This window comes from Setaria viridis, chromosome 4, assembly GCF_005286985.2.
Source record: "Setaria viridis chromosome 4, Setaria_viridis_v4.0, whole genome shotgun sequence".
Taxonomy (NCBI): Eukaryota; Viridiplantae; Streptophyta; class Magnoliopsida; order Poales; family Poaceae; genus Setaria; species Setaria viridis.
Window position 1 is genome coordinate 7,043,623 of NC_048266.2, and position 17,865 is coordinate 7,061,487.

Below are 17,865 nucleotides of genomic sequence, written 5' to 3' on the forward strand. Positions count from 1 at the left end.
AGATACGTCATCAATTCTTTTCCGCTTGTTTCTCACATTCATAGACGAGGAGGCATTCACATTCTCAGCGCTTACAACATTCACATTCTCACAAAGTGATAGCAAATAAAGCTCGTTTTGTCTGAAGGCAAGACCAACACACTTGTTATTAAACTTAATCTTACATTGTCCATCACCGAAGTGACAAGCAAAACCATCACTGTCTACGCACGATACACTTATTAAATTTCTACGCAAAGAGGGTACATAGATAACATCTCTTAGATAAAGTACAAAACCATCAACTAATTCTAATGGGAGTTCTTCAATGGCTTCAACTTCAGTTTTGACGCCATTGGCTACTTTAATGCTTCTTTATCCTCTTTGCAGGGTCCTCCTCGTATGGAATCTCTATAATGAATTTGCAACATGAACAGTTGCACCTGAATCAATCCACCAAGTAGATTTTGCATAACCTAAATACAAGAACTCATCTACGAATGTAATAAGGTCCTCACCTTTCTTACATAGATGTTTCAGGAACTCCACACAATCCTTCTGGTAGTGTCTTTTCTTCTTGCACCACTTGCAAGTGTCCTTGTCCACCACCTCTTCATGGTTTGATCTCTGATGGTGATCATTTAGTGGAGCCTTTCTATGTGCCTTATAAGAAGAGGTATTGTCCCACTGAGGTTTCTCTTGTGGCTTAGAATTATTGTTATGATAATTTCTCTTCTTATTTTGCCTCACGTAGTTGATAGAATCACCACGTGAGCCCTTAATTCTTTCCTCTTCTTGCACACACATGGCAATTAGCTTTTCAATACCCCACTTATCTAGGTGTGAGTTGTAATTAACAACAAAAGCCTCAAACTCCTTGGGTAGGGAGGCAAAAATCAAATGGACCACAAACTCATCTTTGAGCTCCATGTCCACAGGGTTGAGCTTGGATGCCATGTTACCCATCCTCAGTACGTGCTCCCTTATTCCACCACCAGTATACTTCTCAGTAACAAGCCTCTTAAGAAGAGTGCTTGCATAAGCCTTTGAAGAGCCAGTATATTGACTCTCCACCTTCCTTAGGTACTCCCTAGCGGTGTTACATTCTGTTATTGCTCCCCTTATTACCTCCACAATGGAGCTCTTAATCACCATCATGCACTTTCAGTTCGACTGATCCCACTGCACACGATCAAGATCGTACTTCATTCTAATTAGCACATGATTACACACTCGAGCGTTGAAATCTTCTTCGCTCTCATCCTCACCCCTCACGGGGTCCTCAGGAGCAATGGGATAAGGATCAGTCAGTGCTAGATCAATATCTGACAGCGCAAGCGCTATCTCAATCTTCTCTCATCATGAGCTATAATTCCCTCCATTGAGGGGCTCTATGGATGAGATATAACTCAAAGGATTTCCTGAAAATAAAAAAAATTAGAAAAATTTTGAGTTAATTCAACGTTGGTCAAATTAAAACATAAAACTTCTCAATATTAATTCTATATCACTGTTGGGCAGAAATAAAATCAATAATGATAAAACAAAACTTATCAGCATAATAATTGGTCAGTAGATAAAATTATCATACTCAGAAAAATTACTTATCTTCTAATTAAATTTTCCCGTTGGTTCCAATTCAATTAGAAAAATAAACTAAAAATTTTAAAATTAATGCAAAAGTTGGCAAAATAAAGCTAAAAATTCAACTTAACATAGTGGAAGCTTACTGAGCCTTAAACTTAATTTATTGATTTTACCCGCAGGAAAAACTCCTCAAAACTAATTTTATTTGAGCCATTTATCAATTTCTAGAAAATTGCAAAAACCATTGGAAAAAGAAAAAGAAAAGGGCTCAATCTTCTACTTTCCCTGGCCCAACTCGCACAGTGGCGGCTCATCTTTGCCCATGTCTGAAAGGCGGCCCAGCACGCATAGGCACAAATCCGCGGCCCAGCTGGCCCTCTCTCCCGCCTGGACCTAAAGTCCACTGTGTTGCGGGCCCACGTGTGAATGCGGCCTGGCCTACCACGCGTGCTCGCCCCGCGCGGCTTAGCAGGGCACAACCTGGGCCTGGGCCAGGAAAGTCGCCTCCCACCTTGAAGCATCCCCACATCAGCGGAGACTAAATGTGATACAAATATCAGTCCTAGGAGGCTGATAACACATTTATTCAACAGATAGTTCAAATACTGTACAACTCCTGAGGGAGTGGGCGCGAAAGCCACGCCGAAATGATAAGCAAATAAATAACCGCAACGAGCCAAGCTACTATCAAGAGACAGCACTCGGGACTACACGGCAGCGGAAGCATTCTGCAAAGGTCAATACCACAGGTAGCGTTGGGTGTGGAAGCGACCTCCTACTCAAAATCCTAGGCGGTGAAGTCCGGGACTTCCTCTGTAGCAACAAAATAAGGGTGAGTACAAAAGTACTCAACAAGTCCAACCCCATCCACGGAGGGGGATACAAACAAGAATATGCACAGGATATAGCAAGGATAAGGTTAAGGTTTATTTGCCATAAAGCTAGGTTTTTTATCACATGCAAGGGTTCATTAAGTGGGGCTGATCCTACACAAAGTATCTAAGTTTTAATGCTACCGGACTCCCCGTCCGCAGTAGCTCACGGCACAACAGTCGGACACTTCCAAAATCTAACACACGCCATGAAAATTACCCAACTCCAAGAACTAGTTATGTGACCAAGCCGTAACTCGTCCAATGCCATGGACACGGCTACCCGGATAGGTTTTAACTCTGCAGAGGTTGTACACTTTTCCCACAAGTAGGGTACCACAGCCCGAACACCTTAGTGTCGGTGCAGATCCTAACAAAGCCATTACCCACCTTAGCTAAGACTGACTAGCCAACACAGGAGCAATCAAGGGGTTAACGACCTACCAACGAGGTCTTAACCGGGACCTAAGTCACAAAGATCTTACTCCTTCTCCATGGTCTCCCATTGCTCACCAGCTCACCTGATGACTATCAGACTAACCAGTGGGATTTATGCTAAGCTGTTGCCGCATACAATGGTCGAGTGGTTGCACGATGGTTGGGTTAGGCAAGATGATACATCAACTCGGTCCTTAACCATGACAAGATGGATATCTCCCAACTTTGCTCAACCACAAAGGTACGAGCCCAACTCATTGGCATTTCACACAAGAAACACCCATCCATCTCATCTAAGCATTTCTTTCCTCTATTTCCGAAAACCCATTTTCTCATTTGAAAACTACTCACACATTTATCCTTTAAATAAACCATTATAGTCATGATTGAATTGAGTACAAGGTCCTAAGCATTCTAGCAGTAATTATCATCCAAATAGAGCAAATCATATTTAGAGATAATTATAGGACAACCAAGGAATGTTCATAACAATCAAGGGGTGGCTATCCAATCGTGTTTTAGCAGTACAACAATATGCAAATTTTTATAAAACAGGCCAATAGGTGGTGTTTGAAAAACTAGGAATGAATATGCATCAAAGGGTAAGATTGGACTTGCCATCTTCAAAACCTTCCGGGAGTTCCTGCTTGCGGTGCTGGTTCTCTGGCTTAGGCTCATGGTCAAACTCTTCCTCGGGCTCCTCCTTGGGTACTCCGTGACCTATGGCACACACAATCAAGCACACGATAAATAAGAGAAAATAAGATTTTACCCGTTGAGCTTCGAACAGAGAACGTGAACGAAAAATAGAAGGAATGAGTATTTTCATGAAATTTGGATATGATTCAGCGGAAGTATATTGGAGGATGACGTGGTCGGATTTGGGATTAATTGGAGGAAGTTTGACGCATGAAATGATGAGATAACCGTGTATTTAGGGGTTTAAACAAGGCTTTGGACTAATCTGCGAGAAACTAGGGACCTATTTGTAAATACTTCTGGGAGGTGGAAGGGCATATCTGTGAGAAGAGTATGAGAGAGGTGGGAGGGTTATTTCATGAATAGAGAGAAGTAGGGGTTACATCAAAATTGGGGGTGTTTTCCTCTTCTTCTTTCTCTGTACCGAGACAGAGGGCTGGGGAGGAGGAGATGGTCGGCAGCGACCGGCCGGCCGAGCCTCGACGGCGGCGAGCCGAGGGGCGGGGGAGGTAGAGGAAGGTGAGGGGGTCCCGTTTGGCCCCTTACCTTGGGCACTTGGTGATGGGAAGGGGCGACCGGCGGTGGCTTTTGGCGGTGGCGCACGATGCTCCGGTGGTGGCGGTGTTTGGCGAGGGGCGGCGCACGGGAGGCAGGGGTGATGAGCTGGGTGGTGAAGGAGGCCGGGCGTCACCTCCCCTTTTATAGGCAGCGGGAGGAGTGGGGGAAACGGTGGCGGTGGGGCTCCGACCGGCGCACAGGCGGTGTTGGTGAGGCGCCGGCGTCCGGCACGGTAGGGGCCGAGGTGCGACGCGGGGGGGAGGGGCCAGCAGCATGCGGCGTGGGAGGGACTGGGCAGGCGCGGTGGTGCGCCAGACAGCGCTGGCGTGCAGCGCGGGGGCGGGGCCGGTGCGTGCAGCGCGGCTCACCGACACGGCGCGGGAGCCGGGGCTGGGGCCGGCGCAGGAGCGGCAGGGGGCGGCAGGCGTGGCAGAGGGGGAGCCCGGGGCGCGCCAGAGGAAGAGGGGCCGGGGTGGCCGAGCGCTAGAGGGAGAGGGGCCGGGGTGGCCGGGCGCCAGAGGGAAGAGGGGCCTAGCGTGCGGCCAACCTGGAAGGAGAAGGAAGAAAGAAGGAGGAGGAAGGAAGAAGAAGGAAGAAGAAGAAGAAAGAAGGAAAGAGAGAGAAGAAAAAAGAAGAGAGAAGAAAAAAGAAGAGAGAGAGAGAGAATAGGAGAAAGAGAGAAAGAGAAAGGGAGAGTCGGCGGTAATTGCGGAATAAAATCGAAGCACGCGCGGCGGTTTGTCGACCGGCACGTGGCGGAATTTACGAAGAGGATAAAAGGATGGTTGTCGGCTTTAGGAGCTGGGACGGCGATATCGCCAGGAAGATTAGATTTTCGGGAGCTCAACGGTAAAAAGATTTTGAACACAATTTTTAGCGGGTGATTTGAGTTGGTAGATTTTACGGGTGTTACACGCCTGGGCTGAAAGCTAGCCCGGCGTTTGTCCGCCGTCAATCTTGATCCAACGGTTGTCCGGCGATTTCGCGCGATCAAAAATGCGCTCCGCACCATCTCCTCGAAACCCTAGCGTCATTCTTCTCCTTCCCCTTCTCTCTCTCAGCGTTGTCCGAGCGAATGAAGGAGTAGTGGCCGCCCGTGGCTGGCAGAAAGATGTGGTGGCGGCGCCGCCGGTCCCCTCGCCGGCGTGCGCGTTTGCCCTAGGGTGAGCGCGCCGCCGTCAAGCGGTCTAGTGGTGGTGCCCTAGGCACCCACACGCACTGCAGCGGCGTCGAGTGGAGCAGTCGAGGCGGCGGCGCGCGCGCGGCCCCCCAATGGCTTCTTCCCGGAGCAGATCCGGTGAGGGACAGACTCAAGGTAAGTCACGGACCCCTTTCTCTTTCTCTTCTAGTTCTTCCCCTTCTTAGGGTTAGGGTTTCACTACCGCAGCCGTTGGTTCAAGATCCGGCAGCTGTCGTCTTTTCGGTCTTGCGACGGAGCACTGTCGGCGGTTATTCGTCTTTTTGGTCTTGCGACGGAGCGCCGCTGGCGGTTGTTGGTGGATCCGGCGGCCGCCGCTTTAGAAAAAAAAGATTCTGCAATGTTTTCTTTCGGTTTTTAACTTGAGATTGAAAATCTCCTCCTAATTGCTTTGTAACTTCTGATTCGTGTGAAAAACACTTCCCCGACTAGATCTATACGCTAGTTAGGCTCTTGGTACCATTGATAGACTTGATTCTCAGAGTAAAACAACATTACCTTAGATCTAAACTAGAGAGATCGAGAGGGAGAGAGAGAGAGAGAGAGAAGTAGTAGGGGCACCACCATCGGGCTTGGATGACGAGCTCGCCATGGCGGTGACAACGGTGTTGACGGCGAGGGCGGAGACGGCGGCGGTGCTTCCCGCCGCTTCAGCACTAGGTTTAGATCGGGTTCTAGGGTCTGTCGTTGGGTCTAGTGGGCATGGCGATCCTTGGCGTGCGTGCCCCCAGCCCCCACCTCTTCTTTTATAGCGCTGCGTGACGGGAACCCGTCCATCATGTACAGTTGGGCGCCCCGATCAGGGCGCGATCAAGGACTCCGACTCGGTCGTTGGACCGAGTTGGACGAGATCAAACTACCATCTCTCTTGGAGCAGGGACTCTACACAAACCTTGCTTATCACTGCAATTTTTAATTGGAACCGGTAACTACATTGTGCATCCAAACAAAGCTTGCAATCACCCATCCCTTTCTTGATTCCCTGTAAATTGATTCTATTTCCATTACCGCTACCACTTCTTGAAGCAAACAGCACCCTAGAGTTATCTTCCTAAAATTATTGGTCCTTCAATTTGTGGCTGCACGCGGCTGCAAGTTTCGTCGTTGCGGGCCAGCCTGCGGATCCATTGATCTACCGAATCCAGCCACTCGCACTTCGAGCAGGAAAAAAACGTGTGTCTTTTCGCGAGAATGAATGGAAAATAATCGGGTGCAGATGAATCTTTTACAGGGAGCAGTGACGAGAAAAGAGGACAAGAAAGCCCGCACCTTGAACTTATTGGCCTGGCCGGCCGGCCGGATTTAAGGCGACGACAGCGATTTTGCAACCATGCCAAGATGGTCGAGAGAGGAAGAGCAGTCGGTGCGGAGTGGACGAGAGGTAAAAGAAGACGCAAAATATTCGAACTTCTCTCGGTCTTGTTGTGGGGTTTTTTTTTCTGATAAAGGGTCTTGTTGTGGGTTCCGCGGCGGCGTTTACTTCCACTCACGGGCCAAGAAAACACAACTCTCCCATCTTTCGCGCGTGGCCTACTGAGCTTTCCCCTTGTGGGCAATGCATTATATATTTTTTTATAAATCATAATACAAGCACAGATACTCATGTACAACGCACCCTTTATTCATCCCTACGAATTCTTTTTTTTCGAAAACCCTACGAATTCTATTGACCGCTCTTTTGTGCCATTTTTAACATTGGTGAGCTCGTCCACGGAAATCCAGCCCTGAAAAAAAAGTGTTCTAAAATAAACCAAACATTTTCCAGTGGATGAACAAATTATTCTAATGTACAAAAAAATGTCCAATCATTCGATTCACATGCCCCAGGGAGCTTGGGAGCATGGAGAAGCATAGTAGCAAATAAAAGCCAATAAAATTACGGAGATGGTTAATGATGAAATCTAATAGAGTTCACATGAACCAAAGAGAAAGAAAAATCACGATGATAAAATGATATAAAATTTTGGGAAAAAAGCTAACCGTCACTAGGGTGTTTTAGAGCTCCTCATCATCCGAATTTCTCTTCCTCCCCATCTACACGCTCTTCTCCAATTCCGACTAAATTCCGGCGAGATTAGGACGCCGGGGTTAAGGGTTTGGGATTTCCGAGGATAGGGATTCGGAGTTTCCGAGGTGGGTGCTCGTCGGCGGCGCTAGAGGGAAGGCCGATGGCGGTAAGCCAGCTTGGCGGAGGTGGCGGGCGCGGGGGCGATGAGGCGCGGTGGCGGGGGCGCCACCGGCCAGGCGGTGGTGGACGGTGGTTGGCCAGTGCTAGTGTGGGGGGGGGGGGGGGGGACGACGGTGGTGGCGGGAGGGGCAGAAAGGCGTCCGGCATGGACGAGCTAGGGTCCCACCGAAGCTTCGCACCGGACGGGTGGAGGCACGCGAGGATGGCAGGCAGAAGAAGCACGGCAGAGTGGGCAGAAAAATCAGGTGAGGGAAGGTCTAAAACACCCATGTGACGGGTAGACACTCCCAAAATTTTTAATGCTAGTAGCTTTCAGAGAATCCTACCTAAAGAAATTTGGTTTCTTCCATTTCAATCCTCTTGAGTGTCATTTTTGCTACCTCATCTTCGATAGTACGTGCGTGAGTTGAGCGCGTTGGCCTTTTCCCTGGCCCCGCTGCGCTTCGTGACTCGGCATCCGTGGCCATTCAGCATAGTCAAAGGGTTTGACTAAACGGCGTCAGAGCTCCAGTGACATGAACTGATGAACCCCCCCAATAGATAAATTTCCAAATGAGCGAGACATGAGCCTGTCTGTTTTACGTACGAAGTCCTGAAGCCTCAAACGCTACCTGGAATCCTGGATTCAGTCATTCACTTTCACACCCCCGCTGCGGTTGTGCAGCAACGACTGGCAGATGGCCGATGGCCACAGGCCCAGTACTGCATTTTGCCGCGGCGAGTACAGTCAACACGGGCAGGGAGCAGCGCGGCGGGGTCACCCCTGACCCTGAGCCCCCTGACCGACCGCCTGCATCGCACCTGTCAGTAGAATAATGCCTCACCTGCGCGAGGCAGGGAGGAGGACAGGGCACCGCTAGCTACTCGTCTCGTCCGCTTGCTTTCCCCGGCGCAGACGCCACCGAACCGCGCCCCGACAAGCGCCAGCCCGCCGTGACTTCACCAGTTCACCCCTCCGTCCTCACTCGGTCACTCCTCACGTGCGATGCGAGCTCGCTGCTCGCGGCAAGCTGATGAGAAGCTTTGCTGCTAGGATCAGCTCGAGCTGCGAGATTAGGCGCTGAAGCGGGCGTGTTTTGCTGAGCCCTGGGCCTTCAGGCAGAGATCACCGAGTGAGACTTGAGAGGTGAATGAATGGGGACGTGAAGCATGGTACGGGGAGTCAGGAGGTTTGATAAGAACCCACGGATGTGACAAACGATCAAAGGCAGAGCCCGCAGAGGAACCAGGCAAAGGAATCAAAGGCGTGGGCTCGCAGAAAAGCAAGTGCTGACAAGGCTTGCATCACAGACCGGCCGGAGAGGGGAAAAAAAGCACACACAAAGGTTTAGAAATAGGAGCAGCCTCTCCCACGTCACCTCAGCTCTCTCAGTCTCAGATTGCTTTGGTCCTTAACGAAAACGTTACACATACAACAAGCACTAGCATTTGACACTACAAGAATACAAATACAAACAACTAAACACGTGAAAGAACAAGGAAGATCAAAACATAGGGCTAGCTAGATTCCTAGTACCACTAGTCTACTACTCGACTTGGTTCAGACTTCAGATTCAGACCATGCTGCACAGCATGCCCTCCATGCTACGAAATGCACCGATCAAGCGATCACTCCTCGCCGTTGTTGGGGCAGGATTGCAGCTTCGAAAGGCACCGATCACTCCCCTGCGTGACAGGATCAAGCCGCGACGATGGCAAAGCCAATCAGCAGATGATCATTGTACGGAAGGGATTAAAGGCCGAGTCTTTTGCTCTCACCGTTGTGGTATCGAGCGGCGGCGGCGGCAGCGAGGTCCGAGGGGGAGGCCGCGGGGATGGAGATGGAGAGCTGCGTCGCGTCCTCCGCCCCCATCGCCCACGGCCTCGCGTCGCCGCCCTCCCGCGGCCACTCGTCGAAGAAGCGCCGCAGCGGTTTCTCCTCCGTGGCGGCGGCGGCGGCCGGCGGCTTGTCGAGGCTCAGGTCGGCGCCGAGCGCAAGGTAGTGCCGCCGCCTGAGCTCCGCGTCCTGGAGCTCCTTGGACTGCCCGTGGCTGTAGCTGCCCGGGAAGAGTGACGGAGGCGTCGCGTAGTGGGCGTGCGCGTGGGCGTGGGAGTACCTGTGGTAGGACGGCGGCGGCGACGCCGCGTGGAGGCTGGCGGCGTCGAGGTGGAGCTGGAGAGGGCCGGCGGGGGCGCGGCCGGAGGAGGCGCCGTAATGAAGATGATGCTGCTGCTGGTGGCCGAAGGTGGTTGGCGCGGCGTCGGGCGCGCGGGGCGGCGAGATGGAGAGCGCGGAGGGGCGGTAGGCGCCGGCGGCGGGGGAGGTGGCGGCGGCGGAGGCGACTGCTTCCACAGGCTTTCTTGAACGGCTCTTGCCGCGGTGGATGTGCTTCTCGCAGTACTTGGACTCGCCGTGGGCCTCCCTGGAGCAGCGCCACTTCTTGCCGTCCGTCCGCCGGCACCGCCCGGGCTCCGGGTCCTCCGCCTTCCGCCCGAACGGCGCCCCGGCGCCGTAGCAGCCCCAGTACCCCACTGCGTATGAACGCGCGCATTAGCGCAAAGCGAAACGTGGAACGAGAACTCGACAAGAGAAGAGACATACGGGTCGGCGAGGTCTGGGGCGGGAAGGCGAGGGACGGCGCCGTGTCGACGCCCGTGGCGAGGCGGAGCGGCAGGACGAGGTCGTGCGGCACGGGCGCGCCGGACGCCATGTACTTGTAGATGAGCGCCTGGTGCTCCAGCTCCTGCCACTGCGACGCCGTGAACAGCCGCCTCCCGCCGCCGCCGCCGCCGCCGTGCCCGCTCAGCATCATCTCCCTCAAACACGTACGAGGCGTAGCTCGCAACGGAACCGAGCAGCGCTGCTGAGGACAGAGGACAGCGGCGCCGGGAGGGAGCTCACTCAGCGACGATGGAGACGAAACGGAGGGAGTTTAATACTAGTCTCCTCCAGGTTTGTGGTGTGGTGTCAGTCAAGGGCGAGGGGGAGCCGGGTGCGGGCTCGGGAACGGGAAGACGTGCCCGTATCATCATCCGCCATGATGCATATGGCGGGTGTCAGCGCAGGCTGGCAGAGGGGGGGCAGGCGTGCGATTTGGCTGGGATTCAAGGTGAGCTGCTGCCGCCTGCCGCCCTGCTGATGAGGTGGTGGCGCAGAGGATGGGTCACTTCGGCCAGTGTTCGCGTCAGGCGCGGCGCAGGACAGGGCAGGGCAGAGTGCGCGCTGCAGAATCTGCGTGCGCTGCAGGGCTCGGCAGCCGCTGCCGCGCCCTGCAGCGGCATCGCCAGCAGCGGGAGCAGCAGGCAGCAGCTGCGCAGGCGCTCGGGGCAGGGTCAGGCCGGCTGGCACCTGCTGCTGCGCGCGTGGGTGAGTGCGGAGGGAGGCGCTCCGCGCTCCGGTGGGCTCGGCCTGCTGCGCCAGGGCGCACAGTGCGCTGCGCACCCCGGGCCGGGAGGACTGTACTCGTCTGCTCGAGCCTTTGAAACGGAGGGGGAGGAGAGGAGACCGGTCTCCAAGCGCACAACAGTGACCTTGGGCTGGTCGGTCAGCGTGACGAGGTGGCGGATGGCTTGGCTCGGCTGGCAAAGGGTGAGGATTCGGCGGACGGCGGCGAGCTGTGCCTGAGCCGCCTGGGCTAGCTCGTAGGCGTACGGGGGTGTTTGATAGCACGGACTAAATTTTAACCCTGTCACAGGAGGACTAAACATAAGCTAATTACAAAATTAATTGCAGAACCCTAGGTTAAATTGCGAGACGAATCTATTAAGCCTAATTAATCCATCATTAGCGAATGGTTACTGTAGCACCACATTATCAAATCATGGACTAATTAGGCTTAATAGATTCGTCTCGCGATTTAGCTTAGAGGTTGTGTAATTAGTTTTGTAATTAGTCTAGATTTAATACTCGTAATTAGTGTCAAACATTCGATGTGACGGGATCTAAAATTTAGGTCCCTCCTCCCAAACACGTAAGGCTTTGCTCCCTCGCGGCTACCTTGGCACGCCGTGTTCACCAACAGTCACCTGTCGCGGAGACTGTTACATGAGTTGAGGGGCTTTGACCCTCTTTTCCCATTTGAGCACGCTTTCCTCTTCCTGTAGGCCATAGCCCCCAAGAGGGACAGAGTTTCAGCAAGGATCAATGAGTGCTTAGTCTGTTGCTAAGGGCATACAGTTCATTTGATTTCAAGATTGAACATTGAAGATGGCAGGTCTATAATTAAAAAGGAATGGAAGCCAGAGATCAAAATAGGTTACAATGCTCTTGACAAACTAAAGCAGTTCACAAAAGAACTGACAATAGGCCTAGACATATATTCCATGATTAAATCAGTACCCATTCCTGATGAAGACCTTCGCAGCTGCAATTGTTGATATGAAGCTTGGTCTTGGGAGAGATTTTCCCTTCAAGGCAGCTTCTAGCGATATAGGCACCTCGACGGTCAACATCTTGGAACAAACTGTTACCGCTTTTGTTAGCTGTGTCTATGGTTACGACCTCTAGAGCAGGGGCATTCTCCACCGCATGGACTAGGAGCTCAGCTTGCCCTTGTGTCCCTATGAAACCAGAGATGCAAATATTCCTCAGGTGCTTGTATGGACACTTCGGGAGGTTCCTAAGACGCCCTACTTCTGCATTCCCGCGGCCCGTAATGTTGAACTGCAAAGGTTGCAATAAAAGGATGGTGTGATCAATGCTTGCACTCCGTGATGGAAAAAAAACTAATACATGTGTAAAATATCCCTGATAATAAACAAAGAAGGTGGATAGCAGGTCACCATAACAACAATCACATGCAACAATGGCAGTGGCGATGGATATGCAGACAATGAAAGGGAACAAAGGCAGTGGCGATGCATATGCAGACAATCAAAGGTACAGACACCTTAGCATCTCTAATGGAGAAAGCCAAAACTAGAAGAGTACTTACATGGATCTCCAGCTCTTCGATTAGCGGAGCAGCCCTCAGGAAAGAGGCCAAAGAGAGAATATTGTCCAAATCTTCAGGGGAGTGACGCAACAGCAACTTTAAATGCCTCAGCTGAGGGAACTTGGATGATTTTTCCAGCAACGAAGATGACTGAAATATAAATTTCAAAAAGATGACTGAAATAGAAACCACAAGTCGTGCCAACAGAAAAATGTGAGTATAATGGCTTCAACAAAAATTGTTTGTATAATGACCGAGGTCATGGCTTACAAAGCATTGCTAGAACAAACCTTTAGTCGAAGAGGAACTTGCAGAGTTAGATTTTGTACCCTTGCAAGCATTTTGGGAAGAACATTGAGAGCATGCTCAAAAGTTGTAAAATTAGTAACAGCAATTTCAGCATCTTTCAGTTCCTGTGCTTGAATGGTATGAACAGGAAGCTGCGTTCCATTGTGGATAAAAGTCCTGAGCTTTGCGGCATGTAGTTCGATCTTCGTCATCTTGCAGTGTGCAACACGCAAGTATAGTAGGTGGGACAACGGACGATCAACTATTAACTCATCTTCCAAATCACATCTAGCTATACTCAGCCACTCGAGGTTAGAACAACCTGACAGCATATCTTGAAGGTCCTTTCTATTGACATGCAGCAAGTACAGGTCAAGCCTTTTGAGCTTTGGAAAACCACTGAACTGGGATGGTAACTTGAAAGATACAAAGCTTAGTTGAATTTGCTGCAGACGGGACATGGTTTCCCCATCAAGAAGTTCAAAGGGGAATATATATCGTTCAGTGTGCTCCAAATAATTTTCTGGCACTAAATCAAGAGCTAGATTCTTTGTCCACGATGCTGCTGCAAAACTGACCCAATTGTCCAGATGAATAGGTAGAATTCTGTCGAACTCGACTTTGATCTCGAGGGTTTCAACCACCTTGCCATGGTGCAGTTTCAAGACTCGATTTACATTGTCAATGAACTTCAGAGTACGATACGCCCCTGACATGTATTTTCCATACATTTTACTGCCATCAAACCTTAGTTTTGAGTGAATCATCCATGTGTTTGCCCATTTGCTTGAAAGAACGCTAGACCTTACAGCCTCTTTGAGCTCCAATTTTGAAAATATAATGCACTGCACATCCTGCAGCAAAGTAAAGCAAATTATCATGTTTGCAAATTTAATCTTATACTCAAACACCAGTCTGAAAAGGAGAAATTGGACACACCTCTGGAAGGTCTTCAAACTGAACATCATATTTTCCCTTTTCGCAGATTCGTTTGCGGAACCAAAGATATGATCTCTTTCCTCTGCCAGGATTTTGGGTTAGGGTGGTCCAATTTAAAAAAAATACCACAAAAATAACATGCCAACATACAAGTATATAATTTACTAAAAGCACAATACGGATAATTTAAAATTTGCCTTAACAGAAGCTTTGTACATTGGCCAGCTATTGCATATGCACAGGCCTATTAGGCTGCACTTTGTGGGGTTACATGAGCTGACAAAAACTTAGGGAAAGCCAGGGCCCACCTGCTATACCCATTAGACTGCCCCTTACATTGTTCTTTGTTCCGATGCTACATTAGACATTGCTAACTGTCAAGTTTCCCTACAATGTGCATTGTTTCCCTTTAGTTCAATTTCCACTGAGTGGATCATTTTTTTTTTGTTGCAGGCGCTGATATTTGAGGGACCTGATCAGTGATCACCTGAGCGTGGCATAATGCAGGTGTAGAAAGAGGATAAATTCTCCCATTCTGGATAGTTTTTTTGCAAGTCACAATTAGACCAATCACTGGTACAAATCCTTTGATAATCAGTTTGAACAGCATGGTTCTACTTAATGCAAGCGTGCAACAGCAAAAGCTAAGGATGCTGACACTATCCAAAATCTGAACCCACTGATAGAAGATTATACAAGTTGGTTGGTTCCCAGAGTTCGGCGAGCCAATACCCAATAGTGAAGAAGATATGGTTAATCCAATAGTAGCGACATTTAAGAATTGCTACTAGGTAATGCCTGCATATTTAGAAGAGTATATGGTGGTTCAGCAAACTGGTTACCTGCAATTCTTGGCGTGAGGAAATTCTTTGATGAACGTACCCTAAATGATGTTCCAGCTATTGCATTTGCACAGGCCTATTAGGCTGCACTTTGTGGGGTTACATGAGCTGACAAAACTAAGGGTAAGCCATGGCCCACCTGGTATACCCATTAGACTGCCCCTTACTACATTGTTCTTTTGTTCCGGTGCTACATTAGACATTGCTAACTGTCAAGTTTCCCTAACAATGTGTGGACGACAGTTGTTGAACACCATAGCATGCATTCATTGTTTCCCTTTAGTTCAATTTCAACTTCTTTGATGAACGTACCCTAAATGCTGTTGCACTTTTGTATATTCTAAACACCCAAAATCCTGATCATAAGTTAACACTAGACGCTAGTTGGAAAATCACGGGAGTATCGTACGAAAGTCGAGGCATCTTTTGTTACACATCACATTATCCCAATCTAGTGGCAATGCAGACATTTAAACACTCAATCAAAGCATACGTGTGGATGATTTGGTTCAAAGGTATCTATACCTAGTTGTAGTGCGACCGGAGCCTCCGCTCGAAGATTTGCTGCGGAAGCGGGCTAGGGCGCCGCGAGCGTACTGGGCGAAGTCGCAGGCGCCGACCACGATGTGGGTGACGCCGACCACGATGTGGGTGACGCCGACCACGGTGTCGGTGGCGATGACGACCTTGTCGCCCAGAGGCATCGACTCATCCTCGCCCAGGCCCTCGCGAGCTTCCTTGATGCGCCTCAGCGCGCTACCGACGCGCTCCACCCCGTAGCCGAGGCGCAGCAGGCCGCCGGCGACGCCGGGGCCGGGCAGATCGTAGCTGTAAACGATGACGCGATCCGCGGCGGCGGCGTCTTCGTAGCGGCGGCGGCGCATGTTAGCCTCGGTCCCGTGCGCCACCGCCGACATGGTGCGCAGCCTCGCCTGCATGGCCACGGATTCGATCGCTCTTGGTTCGCCGCGCACGAGGGCGGTGGTCGGATGGCGGCTAACCGGCTGCCTTAGGGGAACCGAAAAGGGATGAGAGATCGGTTCAAAAAAAAAACGGATGAGATATTGTAGAGTCGGGTTGAATATATCGCGATGATGACTGGTGACGAGTGCGGAGTCCAGAACGAACTGGTTCGCAATTATTAGTTATCCAACCCTACCATACCTTTCGTGGAAAAACAGACCAATTTCACTTCAAATTTAATCCAATTTTGCTTATTTTGAGGGAATTCCTCCCATCCACCTTGCAAATGTGCAACTTAGCATTTTGTTTATTTCTCGCTATAAGGATGATCAAATATCAAAATAAATGAACTCTTAAACTCAAAGAAGGGATAAATTGGTATAATGTAACTTCTACTAGCAACTTCTATGGAATGTATCAATATTAAAGTGAAATGACTAAATCTTATGAAATTTATTTTCATAATAAATCAATATACAAATTTCAATCTTACATTGTCAATATAAATAACACTTTATGTATTAATGTAAAAGTCAAAATATTTGAATATTAAAAACTATAAAACTATAACAACCAAAATTTAGGATTGAAGTAGGTAGAATATAGCTAACGGCCTACTACCGCCCCCTCCTGCAAATGAAAAGTATGAAATCTTGTCCTACAATAATTAGTGCGCCATTTCTATTATGGCATAATGCAACATCTATGAGTTGTTTTACAAAATATAGTTCTTTACCAAAGCCACCGTGCCATCTTATATCGGATTTTTATTGAGGAGGGATATCAAAGGCAAGTGTATTCTTCAATTATATGAGGATAAAACTAATGGCTAGATATTTTTTTCTTCTAGAATTTTTCAATTAGGTGAGATGAGGAGAACAGTGGATGTAATTATATAAGTAGGGACATCAAAAAACGTATGTCTTTATTTAGTTACACAAGGACGGAATTGATGGGCGGATAGTTTTGCTTCTCTAGATTGTTTTTTGGTTTAGAGAGAGAGGTTTTTCTTCTTGTATTAATAAGTGGTTTTTGTGTGTTTATATCTTACTTGTGTTTGAGATGGTTAATTCGATAGATCACGTCGTGTAAGCATTTTTATGATAATATATATGTCCAATCAATACCAACTAACATCCATTTACTTTAACATATTGATTGAATATATCAATATGGATTATGGATTTATTCTACTTAACTATTAATAGAAAACTGCCGCAAAACTCTATTCAACCATGAGCACAATTCGATTTGCAAAACAAAAGTTAAACATAAATCATCCATACAAACAATTAAAAAAAGGGTTGTATAACACATATCCTTTGAGGGAACAAGTACTAAACAAATAATGAAAGTAAATAACAATAATTTTCATTCAATGTTAGTTTAAGGATACATAACTTTCTAGTGAGTGCTCTTTCATGCATAAACTCTCCAATGGTGATATGGCTTTGTTCTTGTTAGTTTGAGATCCATGTTGTTCAGCATTCTTAAATTTCTATCCTAATTTTAAATGTTCAAGTTGTAATTGTTGTTGACAGGTAAATAATACATGCAATTGCTCTTTGACTAGAAGAGATATAAGTTCTGATGGTGTCCAATTGAACCTCAAGCAACTGCATGTATTTTTCTTTTGATTCGATCCATATCCTTAACAATTAGTTTTTCTCAACTTTTATTGTGCTATCTTTGTAGTCAACAAATAGACATGTTGAATCACTTCAGCTACTCCAAGTCTATGGACATGTTCAATCACTTCAGCTACTCAAGTCTTATAAAGGTTCATCATATGTTTTCTACTACTTTGGAGTCAGATGGTCCAAAACATCTACTAGCATTTAATCTTTACCTCAAATGAAAGCAACAATTTAAGCTTCTTCGATATTGCATAATAAAACTCTATGTGGTTGATCAGAAGGTTTTGCCCAAGTATGATTGGTACTTGTTGATGCTCTTTGGTAGCCTATCGTGGCATGGATTAAATAATAGAAATTAAGTAAAATATATTTGTTGATTCTTTCTCTATATGTTTGGGTGCTCTGACCTGTGTGCGAGTGACATGATAATTTTTAATAAGTAACTAAAAACCTTATCAATTCCCTGTGTAATGTTGTTTCTGTGTGCAAAGCTGTTCTCTGGAGATTATTTTTCTAGTAGAGTGATGTCGATGCCCAACATTTTTGTAATGCTGAAATTACATGTTTTTGCCACAAATTAAACATTTTTGGATATTATTTTATGATCAATTGATTCAATTATTAGATGCGATATTGCAAAAGTAATACCTGGGATACATAACATATTTCAAACCTTTTTGAACAAAAATAGGGCAACTATTGGAGTAATGGGTGTTTTTTTTCCCAAATCTTTGTTTGGAAGTGCCCAATCTTTGATTGTTGGG

General features: G+C 48.2%; 2 protein-coding genes and 1 pseudogene across 2 annotated transcripts; all 3 read right to left on the bottom strand.

Annotated features, from left to right (window-relative positions):
• Window positions 1-343: 343 nt before the first annotated feature.
• Window positions 344-5,923, bottom strand: LOC140222547 (uncharacterized; annotated as a pseudogene).
• A 2,900-nt stretch (window positions 5,924-8,823) lies between these two features.
• On the bottom strand, window positions 8,824-10,905 carry LOC117851767 (growth-regulating factor 2). Its single transcript, XM_034733666.2, has 3 exons — window positions 10,101-10,905; window positions 9,278-10,030; window positions 8,824-9,184 (listed from the first exon to the last, which is right to left on the bottom strand). Exons 1-3 carry the CDS (start codon window positions 10,309-10,311, stop codon window positions 9,177-9,179), a joined length of 972 nt encoding a protein of 323 aa, XP_034589557.1. The 5' UTR covers window positions 10,312-10,905; the 3' UTR covers window positions 8,824-9,176.
• Window positions 10,906-11,692: 787 nt separating this feature from the next.
• LOC117853287 (F-box/FBD/LRR-repeat protein At4g00160) lies at window positions 11,693-14,970 on the bottom strand. The gene is made up of 4 exons (XM_034735679.2): window positions 13,660-14,970; window positions 12,723-13,574; window positions 12,433-12,582; window positions 11,693-12,161 (listed from the first exon to the last, which is right to left on the bottom strand). Exons 2-4 carry the CDS (start codon window positions 13,485-13,487, stop codon window positions 11,826-11,828), a joined length of 1,251 nt encoding a protein of 416 aa, XP_034591570.2. The 5' UTR covers window positions 13,488-13,574; window positions 13,660-14,970; the 3' UTR covers window positions 11,693-11,825.
• Between the last annotated feature and the right edge of the window lie 2,895 nt (window positions 14,971-17,865).